The 13,403-nt window shown below is 44.5% G+C and overlaps 1 protein-coding gene across 11 annotated transcripts in view; it reads right to left on the bottom strand.

The window, feature by feature from the left end:
• Positions 1-9,622: 9,622 nt before the first annotated feature.
• The window catches only part of ptprk (protein tyrosine phosphatase receptor type K), a 61,930-nt gene continuing 58,149 nt past the window's right edge, over positions 9,623-13,403 (bottom strand). For all 11 annotated transcript variants that reach the window (XM_060042591.1, XM_060042588.1, XM_060042594.1 and 8 more), the window contains 2 exons: positions 13,079-13,214; positions 9,623-12,616 (listed from right to left, as the gene is read on the bottom strand). In XM_060042591.1, the coding sequence (XP_059898574.1) occupies positions 12,560-12,616; positions 13,079-13,214 (193 nt within the window). In that variant the 3' untranslated portion in view covers positions 9,623-12,559. The remainder of the gene's footprint in view (positions 12,617-13,078; positions 13,215-13,403) is intronic.

Below are 13,403 nucleotides of genomic sequence, written 5' to 3'. Positions count from 1 at the left end.
TCTACATATATATATATATTGAAATAGGGGGTGCATCCTTAGACAGAGTGACGGGAGGGTCTGGCACTGAGGCTCGTTGCTGTTCTTTTAAAGTCAAAGGACGTGTCTCCATTTCCTGCCATGACTTTCCTTCCGTTTCCGCTAAAACCTAAAGGGCATACACCGCCATCCATTGGCTCCTGCGTTGGACGATACCAAAGTAAAAACATAAACGAAGGGTGTCCTCACATCTAATAGGGCTGTATGGCAGAGTTTTTTGGTTGTGTTCCGAAGTTCATTTGAATGTTACCAGGCATGCCACGGCGGACGACCAACGTTGCTGAGAACGAGATGTTGATAAAGAGTCATTTTATTTGTGGTATATAAAGACGTGGGATATTTACTAAACTATTTACATTTTGGAAAATATCCATAAATATATATATATATTTATATATATATATATATATGTGTAAAGATATATATGTAATTTGCTGCCAGATATATTTCCAATTTGCAGTTAAAAAATGAATACATTCAAATAATTTTTTCTTTGTGAAGCTTGGGAAGAGTCTGACTGTATCGTAACAAAATGCATTTTGCACCTTAAAATAATTCCTGTTTGTATTTCCAAGGGAAATGTGGTTTATGAAGCTCATCTTGTGGTATTGTTGCAGTTGAATTGCAAGGACAGATATGTAAAATTGCCTACAGAGTACGACATTAACCTATATCAATCGCACCCCTTCGTTCTTTCCTTTATTTCACAATGAAGGCTCCGAGGACCCTCTTATTAAAATTGCAATTCTAATACATTTAATTCTACTTATATATTATATATGACCTACATTGCATTATATGGTATATGTTTGATATTTATAGTTTGACAAGTGAGTGGGTTAATTTGACAAAAAAATTGGTCCTGATTAAAATAAATCCTATCTCATTACAACATTTTAAAAAGAGACGGATAAAGAAGTATTTTCTTTATAGTGTGTTGAAGTACTCGCCGTGTAAAGAGATCACAGGTGCAAAAGACACTTTAACAATATTCAGTTACTATAGTAAATGGTGCTGCTTTTTACTCTACAACCCTTGTCCTTTACCCAGTCCTATGTATGTGCACGTGGAGACCGTACACACACACATGCACACACACACACACACGAACACCACTTTTTAAATAAGAGATTCATTAATATATGGTGCCCATTGTCTCTCCAATGCATTTTGAGTAGATGGAGACTCTGGAAAAAAAAAAGAAGAATGATCATCTTTGCAATGCCATTGGCCTCAGTACACACACAGAGACACTCTTGCTTAGGACCGGCCTCCCTCTGAGAACTTAGTAGATGTTTAGTTCTCTCGCAGGTGACCCAAGAGGCTGTGGCGTGTCACCACCAACATTCAAAACAAACAAAGTGCAATGCCCAACTTGAGCCACAGGGCAGCCTGCAGATGAGCTGAATATACTGTACTGTACCTACCATACTGCACACTACCAGAACCACATCCACCCTCCTCTGTACGTCATACAACTAGTTATCATCCACTGATCAATGTGAGGGGCCGATGTGAAGGGCCGATGGGAGGGGCCCATGTGAGGGGCCGATGTGAAGGCCCGATGTGAGGGGCTGATGTGAGGGGCCGATGTGAGGGGCCGATGTGAGGGGCCGATGTGAAGAGCCGATGTGAAGGGGCTGATGGGAGGGGCCCATGTGAGGGGCCCATGTGAAGGGCCGATGTGAGGGGCCGATGTGAGGGGCCGATGTGAAGGACCGATGTGAAGGGCCGATGTGAGGGGCCGATGTGAGGGGCCGATGTGAAGGGGCCGATGTGAGGGGCCGACGTGGGGCCATGTAGTGTACAGTGTTTAAGGAGAGCCACGCCCTAACACTGCGCTTAGATTGGTTGGCAGTAGACAACTCCCTCTCTGGGTTCAACATTGCTAGTGCATGCATGGCTTCTTACGGGCTGACAGGGTGACCCTCTCACCTGCTGATGAAGCGTTGATTGGGCAGACCGGTCAGGGGGGCCGCCCCACTGTGTGTGTGTGTGTGTGTGTGTGTGTGTGTGAATGAAAGCACGCTGTTTACCACCCAACCCATAATTTGAAAGCTGACAGCAGCTTGGCTGCGCGGTGTGAGTGCACGAGGTTGCAGAGGACAGAGCGGGGGTTTGCAGTTGATTGAGTTACTCAGTCGGGGCTCTAACTAAGTCTCTGAAGCTCAGTAAAGGTTGACTAGGTTTACTGTTTGCGATATATAGGGCTCGCTGTGGCCCTAGTGTTTGGTGATGTGACCAATGGCCACTTGGTACCAGCTTGTTGGATCATAGGCAAGCTGAGCGGGCTTAAAAGATTGCAAGTTGATGCAGTGATATTTTTAAATCAAAGTTTTATTATCAGGTTTAGATCTAACAGGGTTGATTTACAGATTCAGTGTGACTTCACCTTATTTTATTTACCAAAGTCTATTTTCCTTCATTGTCTATATAGATTCCTGATGAAGATTTATTTAAATTGGTCTAGATAAAAGTCCTACCCCTAGCTACGTGAGGGTAACTAGCTAGAGACAGAAAGAGTAAGAGAGAGTGAGAGGGAGAGAGATTCAGCAACACCTCTGGTCACTTTCTTAAAATGAAACAATGCTATCATCTGCTTCTGAAACCATTGTGCGCAGCAGCGATGTCGAAAATGATACAAAAACACCGGACGTAACTGTAGTTGTGTTGTCTCCCAAGAAGCTGTAACCGGTATATTGTACACGTTGTGAAGCAGGCGTCCGGGCCGATCCGGCAGTGTTGGTGGAATTATTCCGCAGAAGACTTCCCTGTCTTCAGGATTCCCACGTTTCTTTCATCTTTCATTTTTCAATTCCTCCTTATCCTTTCAAGTCGCGAGGGGAGTTTGGCGTTTGGCAACTATGTATATGACACATCCTCAGGTGCCTTACGATGTCACTCTTGCAGGTGAAGCGAAGTCGGCTGAGCAACGTGAAATGTGGGGGGGCGCAAAAAACAAAAGATAAACACATCTCCGAGGGCTTCGTCCACACAGGTTATAACTCGTACTAGCATCGCTAAAGGGCTTGGAATCACGTTACTTCGACCAGAAATTGACATTTCTAGTTGACTGGCTGCTCCACATTCTAGCGTAATAAGACTTCAGCACAATAAAGGTTTAGGAAGATGGGCATTAAGGGTATTAGCCTATTGGATAACATGCAAGGAATCATGGGATGTATTCCTTTTTATATTTGGCTCACATCTATCTATAAATAAATAAATATATATATAGCTGTATATATTAATACAAAATAAAGTCTCTATATCTACATATTAATACTTTATTAAGCTTTATGGTTAAAGATGGTGGATTTTGTTTTGATAGTTGTAATGATAGTGATCGTGAGTATGAATTACAAGAAAGAAAAAAAGATATATATATATTTGTGTATACCGAATGAGTACAGGGGCACTCAAGATTCTGCATGAGGACGTTGTTGTGTGTATGTGTGCGTGCGTGTGTGTGCGTAGGCACGTGTGTCTGTGTGAGTGGATGTGCTTATGCGTATGTGTGTCTGTGGGTGACTGAACAAAAAATCCCAGAATGCAACTGAAGTCAGGCTCTTTTCAGGCAGTTCAACAGTTGATCAGATATTGAAACCACCCGACCGATTTGTTCAGCCCAACGCATTTCATACAGACTAGCGGACAAAACGTTGACCTGCTGAAAAACAAAGTGGTGCAATATCGTGTCCAACAATATTAGGCATGCAGGCGCACACACACAGATATTTACCTCACAAGTGGAGCGTGAAACAGGACGTAGGGCGTGTTTCTGACCTCACCACGGGAGCACTTGGTCACGCGTATGTACTATGCAGCACTTAATCCCCTTGTCACAGCAAAAACTGCAGGCCCCCACACACAGACGCCCGCTATTAGGACCATCACCAATGACACTAGAGGTGTGGCTTCGGAGGGACACACACACACCACTGGAACCTTTTGTTAAGGTCGTCGTGGTTACCCTGATGCTGATTGTCTCTGATCAGGCCATCATGAGAATAACCACTATGATGAGAGATCTCCAAAGGGAAAGGGAAGTTTGTGCAATGGAGATTATCTCCGATTCTCGGAGTGCTTTTTCAAGCAGTTTACTCTTAAATCAAGTGGCTGTTGGCTCTTGGTAGGAAAAAAAGGTTTGGTGCCGTCTTTTGATACGCTAAAAGTGAAAGCTCAGAGTGTAGGCCTACATGCTGTTGATTTGATTGCTTTGCCCTGTGCTCCTCCTCAATGTGCCACTCTGACCTTTATTTTGACAATCAGCTCACACTGTAAAGTATATTATATATTCTCACACACATTCAAATGTCTAATGGCAGCAGTAACATCCTCAAAATACATTAACCTCTATATATTTATTTCCCCTCTCTCTCTCTCTCTCTCTCTCTCTCGCTCTCTCTCTCGCTCTCTCTTTCTGTAACCCACCTTGTATCTGAAATACAGGTATGGTTCACATAAGAATCCTATGAAACTGAATTTATAATATTTTTATTTGATGCAGTTGCACTGCAAAGATGTCTTTCTTTCTGCTGCTCGCTCTCTCCTCTCATAAAGCATGCCATCCTCATGGTAGACACGGAGGCGACTAGACCAACGGTATCACTGCACCCACACACACTTTAAAGTCTTCATTACTTGCATTCAACTGCCCAGAGTGTGATTGTGATTGTTGGAATCGAATGGGTTCATACAATACCAGACTATATACCAGAGTACATCTGCTTCTCTAGCAATAAGCCTTTTATTGAAATGTTGGACTCATCGTGGTGCTGCTTAAACAGGATTCTTGTTTTCCTGAAGACCACTACAAACAGATATTTTAAATTGTAATAGGCAGTAAAGACTTGATCTTTTGCCTCATATTTTTCATGTATCTTTATTTATTTTTTTGGCCCAACTTGCTGATCACTGTCTTTATAGAGCAAAACAACACAGGCCGCTATTCACCCGCAGAGGTTTGAGAATACTTCCAAGACCTACGAGTAATTTGCAATATGAAAACACTGACCAGAATGTAGGCCGTATTTGTGCCATTGGTTTACACCGTCGATGTCCAGCCAATCACGGCTTCCTGTACAAGCCCCTCCCACATTGGTCTAAGCCAGTGAGCCCACAGAGATGCTCCTGTAATTGTATAGCTGGATGTTTTATAAGGGGAGACAGCGGTCGCAGGCGCCTTTGGTGAAGAAATGTCTGTGTTGTGGTTAGAATGGGCAAAAGTGACAAGAAAAAAACTATTAATTAAAGGCTGATAGCATCAAGGTAATTGTTTAGCTTAAAACTACTTTGAATTGTTAGATATATCAATAATGAGGATGAATATAATGCCAAATATTCAATATTTGTACAGAAATATACATATATAAATATACAATATATGCCTACTTTAAATGGAACTATTTTCCACTCCTCGCCATGATTTTATTGTTATTTTCTTTGTAAGAATTATTTTATAATTTTTCAGGTTTTCGGATAGCATGCGGGATAGTGATAATGAATGTATTATTTGGTGTTTCGTTGCTGTATAGTATTGCAGCATCCTTTCAGTTTGTGTTAATATGATTCATTCACATATTAAGCTTGATATTTGATTTATACATTTGTTTATTGAAAAAAAATACTACAATTGTAAACTTTCTTTTTTCTAAATGCAAGATTTTAAAAAGTTTTGAACTATTTATATGGTTATTTTCCCGCTTTATCAATTGTGGTTTGATTTTTGTCTCTTTGGAGTACTGCTATCAATCATCTGTTGTAAATAATTATGCAAATTAAACTTTTTGGAAGAAAAACGAGAAAGCTGACATGAAAACTGTTTCCCTTTTTTAATCTTTAAAATGTATTGCCTGAGCAAGGCCACTATGAGGACGAGCAAATACATTCTGTACAGAAATGATACTGAAGGCCTGTGTTCGCAACATTCAAGTTCCCTGCATTGTTAAATAAAAACGATAACAACCAAAGAAAAAATAATATTCACAAACGTCATGACTCGGAGTTACTCCAATTCCTTATTTTTCTAAATTCTTATTTTACTTTACAGAGAACTTATGCATGGATCTACCCCGAACCATGACTCCTGCTAGCTCTGTATAGAACAGAATGCAATTTGAAGGTAAAATACTAAGTTTCAGTTCTATGTAGAGCAAAACACCTTCCATTCCATCTAATGGTATTGCTGTTTAAATAATCCTTAACATTGGAACATTCTAGATAGTAAACTGTTCAGCAGTAGTTCGCTTGTGTCATCTTCTATGTGATATGATACGATAAGATAAAACTTTATTGATCCCAGACAGGAAATTCTGGAAACATTGTCATGGATCCCCCGGTAAGACTTTAACAGGCCAGGTTTATCAAGTCGTTGAACGTATGTTCCTGAGGCAGCCCTGGGATACCCATGTTACTTGGTTAGCCTGTGATAGTCCTTGTCCATCCTCGGACAGCTTTAAGGTATGTATCTTTCCCTCTTTCTCACTTTTATAGTTAAAAATGTATTCAACAAACGTGACCTCCATTTAGGGTTCATCAGTTCATATTTTTAGCGAGGACAGGTTGGGAAAACATAATCCTTCAGGCGGATCACAAATTCTTTGATTATTTCCTTGAAAAAAGCATGCATGAAAGCATGAAACCACGTCAGTGATTACATTAGGAACATAAAATGACATGCAACGCATTGACATCATTGAAGGATGAGGAATCTGTCCTGTTCTGTTTCCCACTCTGTGTCTGTGGGAACACGTCATTCAATGCATCGGGCTCATCTAAATACATCACATGGATCCCTGAAAAGCAGACGTGTCCATTAGGTAGGTCCCTTTAGACCAGATACCTTTCTAAATGTACGTTTAGAGAGCTTGGTACATCAGACACCTTGGTTCTTAAGTAAAAGAGCATTTCTGATTACCTAAGGAGGAGAGTGCTCGTCTGCGCAAGAGAAGAGGACTGCTTCTCTCTCTCAGAGATGGTCACACTTTATGTAGAAGGGGGAGGTAAAGCCCATACATGGGCTTCCTTGTTTGTGCAGGGACTCTACAGAAACGTACAGCGAGGTCTTATTCAACCGGAGGCGTACATCTAACAGGAACCATCTGGCGCGCTGAAGGTTGACGGAGGACACGCCTCGCAGGGCGGTCAGGAGAGGTCTCCCTGGGGGGTGACGACCTGCCGTTCCAGCGATGGAGACGGTCCTGGTGGCCCCAGGGCCCGGAACCACCGCAAAGCACCAATGAGTAAACCTTTGTACTCAACAGAAACGTCTGAAAGTCTGCCTTTGACAGGGTGACAGATACCTGGGTGTAAAAGGGGCACCTCACTAGTCCTCACTTCATCCCATGTTAACCAGTTGAATGCCCACTGAGGCTGTTTCCCATATAACAGTGCATAGTATCACTATGTTCACAGAAAGGGCCACCTCAATTTAATATCCCGTATAAACTATCTTAGCCACCGTGTGACAGCTGCCATAGGTGCTTCCAGGGCCGGCCCCTGGCTTAAGCACCCGATGCGGTTGTTTAGGGCCAGCGCTTGGGGAAAGAGGGAAAAACGACACGATCAGCGTGACTTTTTTGTTTTTTTTGTTGCTCGCTCCTCACACTTTGTGCAGCTTTAAGTTGCCTTGCTCGCTCTAAGAACTCCGCCATGGAGACGCTGGCCCAGGTGCATTAATCTCCATATACTCACACGTTATTTTGATGAACCGGGTAACGTTACACTAATGGCTCCTAAAATAAGTTTTTCAGGGACACCACATTTTTGATTAGGGCCCCGAAAGACCTCGGGCTGGCCCCGGGGTGCTCCAGTCTACACATGCTTGAGATCCCTCTGCTTTTTTTGTTTGTCAGTGAGGCATAACATCCACTAGGTGGCATTAAATGCCTTTGTCTTGGTAAAAAAGCCGTACTGGGGAATTACCTGGACAAAATAATCGGTTTTGAATGATAGTGGCAGGGTTTTTCTAGGACCTCTTGGTATAACTGTGGCCCTTGCTCTAAGGGTCCTTACTCTAAGAGCCCTTACTCTAAGGGCCCCTACTCTAAGGGCCTGCGTGCAGTGAACAGGGCAGCTGTGGTCCTGAGTGTGGACCGTGACCGGGGTAGGGGTAGGAGGCAGAGTAACTGGTTTCTGTGTCCAAGAACAGTCCAAGAGGTGGGGCAGGCACTTTGCCTTGGCTGGGATAGGGCCAAAGATAGTGGCTTGGTGGCAAGAATACGTCTGTTCATCTCTGTCTGTGTGCGCTCCTCCTGGGAAGAGAAAGCAGACAAAGACTTTGCAGACGAAGCCTTTGCTGCGTTCAACTTCCATCGTTCCATCGTTGCACTAGGTGGCGGCCTCAGTTTCACCGCCATCCTCCACGTTTTGAACATAGAACTTACAACACGTGTTTTGGTGGTCATGCTGCTTATTTTGTCTGCACAACCCTTAGCTTGCAGGCTTCAGTACTTGGCCTTGTCCTTTTCTGGTTGGCACGCTGTGTTTCTGTTCTAACTTGGATGGGATGAGCTGGGCAGCAGCAGGAGCGTCCTCCTACGTTGGTTCCAGTGTCTTAGATGGGACAGGGAGTTGTCCGGGAGTGGATCCATTGATCTCAAACACCAGAAGATGAAGAATTACAGGTTGCTTAGAACTTCATTTCTGGGAAACAGTTCAGGAGTGTCCCTGCCGTTTACCTTCGGTTTAATGACAGACATTGTGGCCTGTGGGTATGCGGAAACCAATTAGGTACTGAGAGCTGCATTCTAGGGGCTGTTTATTTTGCATCTTTGCAGAGCTATACACTGCTTTGCAAGGGATGTTTAAGAGACATGTGCACTCACCAAAGGGGACAGTTGAGATGTAAAGGCATTTGTACGTTTTTTGGAGATCCATATTTGAGGAAAAAACTAATTAAAGCATCAGGTTGATTATGGGATTCCTCCGCACCTACCCCTTTACCTACTGCATAAAAAACAAACCAATGCTGTGAACCAACGTCAAACACAGATAATGTCCCAGGAGGGGCCCTGGTATGAGTTGAGGGGGGGGGGCCTGGTATGAGTTGAGAGGGGGGGGGGGGGGGGCTGGTATGAGTTGAGAGGGGGGGGCCTGGTATGAGTTGAGAGGGGGGGGCCTGGTATGAGTTGAGAGGGGGGGGGCTGGTATGAGTTGAGAGGGGGGGGGGCCCTGGTATGAGTTGAGGGGGGGGGGCCTGGTATGAGTTGAGAGGGGGGGGGCCCTGGTATGAGTTGAGAGGGGGGGGCCTGGTATGAGTTGAGAGGGGGGGGCCTGGTATGAGTTGAGGGGGGGGGGGCTGGTATGAGTTGAGGGGGGGGGGGGGGCTGGTATGAGTTGAGGGGGGGGGGGGGCTGGTATGAGTTGATGGGGGGGGGGCTGGTATGAGTTGAGGGGGGGGGGGGCTGGTATGAGTTGAGGGGGGGGGGGGGGGGGGCTGGTATGAGTTGAGGGGGGGGGGGGGGGGGCTGGTATGAGTTGAGGGGGGGGGGGGCTGGTATGAGTTGAGGGGGGGGGGGGGGGGGGGGGCTGGTTTCTGCTAGTTTCTGCAAAACGTAGATCACAGATTGAAGAAACACGGTTGTTAAGGAATTTTCTTTTATTACAGCAAATAAGCCAAACATTACAGACAAGAAGAATGAATAAACCATGAAGATCAACAGTATATTCAGACCAGACTTCCATGTAGACACCAGTTGCTTTTGGACTGTGTGGTTTCAAGGGGGCATCATCTTCAGAGATAATAGACATATGTGTGTGTGGGGGTAGGAACTCCAAAGTTGTTTCATCTTTAAATCTATAACAAGAATTCAACAACTTCTGCCAGCACCCTACATTATCAAAGTGTAGCCCCTTGACCTCAATGACCGCTCATTCGGCTGCATTAAGCACGAAAGCGAAGTTATTTTTTACTACTCACATTGTATAATTTTCAAACCGTGGCTCCTTTACATTAACGGATTGTTCTGCTTATTTTCGCTCCAAGTATTAGCATGGCAGGATAGCAGATAACAGCTGCTAGATTGAGCAATCGGAGATCAGTCTGAAGTCAGTCAAATGTCCACTAGGTGGCAGTAAATGCTTTATTATGCCACCCTGGTTTATGGCGGTCTTTTCATTTGAGGACAAGGTAAAGCGGTGTAGAAGTACAGTCTGTTTGTTACCGATAGAGCTCTGTGTTGTTCTGATGAAGAAGCAGTAGAGTAGTATGACTTCTCCTCTGTTTCTTTTAGGCCTACTTTACAATATAACTTCTGTTCTGACCGACGATAACATTGATCGTCCACGAGCACGCATTCAAAGCAAAAACCCAGTTTGAGACAATGAAGCAGTTACAATGCTCTCAAACGCTCGTATTAAGAGAGAAAAAAAAAAGAATCAAACAGATAGGCACAATATATATATTTCCAACTCTCCCTCTTGTCTACCATCCAGGCCTAGCGAGTGAGTGTTTAGTCATCCTCGCTACAGGGTAATGTGTGGATGCAGAACAACAGACAGGGTCTATAATACAGGGATATGAGCCACCGTTCTGGGTTCGCCTCTTCTGCGGCTAAACAACATTCCCGTCCACAAGTCGAGCAATGGCCTTTTTTTTGTCTTTTTCTTTTTCTAAACACCACGGTAACATCACAGAGATTCAGAAGTGAAAAAAGAACAACGAACCAACAAAAAAACGTTGAACGAAAAATTAAACAGAAAGATACTGTTGACTTCCATCTAAATATTCAAAAAATACTACAATTAATGCTTTTAATATACAGCTTTGATCGGAGGTCCTTAAATGTTCTCCTGCATGGACCCAAAACGAGAGTACATGCCCACTTTAAACATGCTGGTTCTTATATCAGGTGGGGCTTCCACACCGAGCTCACTCAGTCCGTCCCCCCGAGGGACTGACCCCACGGGACTACACCTTATGTCAGACCCCCGCCCCACCCACCCCCCGTCATCATGTGACCCTGTGGTTTGTATGAGACGCCGGCAGTAAACGTGGAATGAAGAATGATTGTTCTCATATGCAAAAAAACAAGGAAACAATAAATACAAATGATGCGCTTTATCCATATAGACATATTTACACAAAGTCTTTGGCTTATGAATAAACATCAGCTTTTAAATCATGAAAAAAAAAAAAAAATGCTGGCCATCAGTGCACAAGACAATTGAGGTGTTCGGAGGTTCAACGCCCCATGCCGAATCTATTCATAACATAAGCACAAAGGTGCAAATTCAATTTACACGTGTTTCACCGTATACATCAAGTTGGCCAACACAAAATTCTGAGCCATGAAAACACAAAAAAAAAGAAAAGAAATCGAATTTAAATTTGAGGGAACGAAATAATATTGGGCTCAGCCCCTTGAAACAAATGATTAAGCTAATGTTAGATGATTGCGCTTGATACAAAAGTTATCACAGAAAACTTGTGGTTTACGGTACAATATTGTGAGTAAGGCTTTTCTTTTCGAATAGACAGGTAAGTAATACCACAAGAGCATGTGACGTAACAGAAAATAACATTAGTCTCAGAAAACTGCAAGAACCCTAGCACTGATTGCTGCCAACACATTTCACTTCACTGTACATTTAGTGAATAACATAAGTTTAGACCTTTTCCATTGCATGATATAAAAACAATGCTGTGATGGGTGACAATTACAAAAAATAAGAACAAAGTAGTACAAAAGGAAAACAAAAAAAACAAACTACTTTCTTGTTTGTAACTCCCCATACACTAACTCGTCCTCCCCCTGTCCCTAGTCCGTCTCCGCTCTAAGATCCAATATCATCTTATACACAAATCTATAAAGATATACAAGCTACTTTCAATTCCCTTATATCATTCCACGTTCCTCGTCCCTCCTTCCATTTTGACCTTGGACGCCGCGGAGCGCCTTCTGAAATGACCAAATACACTGAATATAATCCGCTGGGCCAGCAAACAAAAAACCTGCGGTGTATGCTAAGGTGTCCAAAATATACTGCTGGTGTACGGTGCGGACGACTCCCCCCCCCCCCCCAGCACGGCTGTCCTCTTCTGTGGTGCATGAGGTGTGGGTGGCTGTAAACGTACACAGGGCGGCGGGAACAACGGCGCACTCTTAGCTTAGCTTTAGCAATCTGTGTGTGGTGTACGGTGTGGGGGGAGCGCACACGTTGATCGATGTGAGCTGAACTGACGCTGGGCGTTGGGTGTTCATGGTTCATGGACGAGGCTAAACATCACGATCCACGTCGAGCTCCGATCCCAACGGGGCTCGGGGGGGGGGGGGAAAACGAACAAAAAACGTTAACGTGAACCCCGCCTAGTGACCAAGGCCATTTGTTCTCACGCCCTTCTGCGCTTCCCGTCCCGTCCAATGGAATCACAGCGCTATATCAACGGGAGGGAGACGCAATGAGGATATTGAAGAAAAAAAAAAAGCGTCACTGCAAAAGGGGGAGGGGTTATCATCATCAAGCCAAAAAAAACACGAGAGTGAAGCGTGTGAGGTGAGAGGACGTCTCCTTGGGCCTAGGAGGAGCTCTCGATGAACTCCAGCGCCAGGTCGTAGCAGAAGCGGTACTGCTCCTGAACAGGGGACACATGAAGCACACAGACGATGGTCAGCTGCCGCTCAGCCTACCACGGGGATGGTCAGTATCCCGAGGGGAGGGGCGTCCCGTTGCATTGTGCATTTTAGACCATCTATAACAACACATTTTTGTTGATAGAGCAAAAGCACACCAGACAATCGTCCTATTCTAAAAACAATACAATGAAAAGGTCACATTGAAACATTTAAAAGCAAACAAATGAAGCGTTAGAAAGAGGGACGGAGGGGATAAGAGTCGGTGGTCAAAAGCAATTCTAAGGTTTGTTTTTGGGTGACGCTTTAATAAAAGCAGCTAGCTCTGTCTGCGCGGGGCTGGCTTATGCATCTCAAACATCACAGTGAGTGCTTCCCCTGCGTGGTCGTGGCTCCGACCCCGTCGTTGGGCCTGAGGGCCCCCCCCCGTCATGTCGAGTCAACCCGGGGCCCCTGAGACTCACCGCGGTGTCCACCATGTTGGGCTTGCTGTTCCTCAGGCTCTTGACGGCGTGGAAGACGTCCACCACGCTCTGCCGCTTGGCCATCTCACACACGATGCTGCTGGCACACAGCACGCCGCTGCGGCCCCCGCCGCTACTGCGCAGAGACACACGCACACACACACACACACACACACACACACACACACACACACACACACACACACACACACACACACACACACACACACACACACACACACGTTGGGTTTTACATTTGTTGCATCATCATAATAATAATAAATATATCAACAATAAAAGATATACAAACATATACACATAGATA

The sequence above is a fragment of the Gadus macrocephalus genome, chromosome 21, assembly GCF_031168955.1.
Source record: "Gadus macrocephalus chromosome 21, ASM3116895v1".
In the NCBI taxonomy this organism is placed as follows: domain Eukaryota; kingdom Metazoa; phylum Chordata; class Actinopteri; order Gadiformes; family Gadidae; genus Gadus; species Gadus macrocephalus.
The sequence above is the reverse complement of the archived record's forward strand: the minus strand, read 5'-3'. Positions and strand labels throughout refer to the sequence as shown.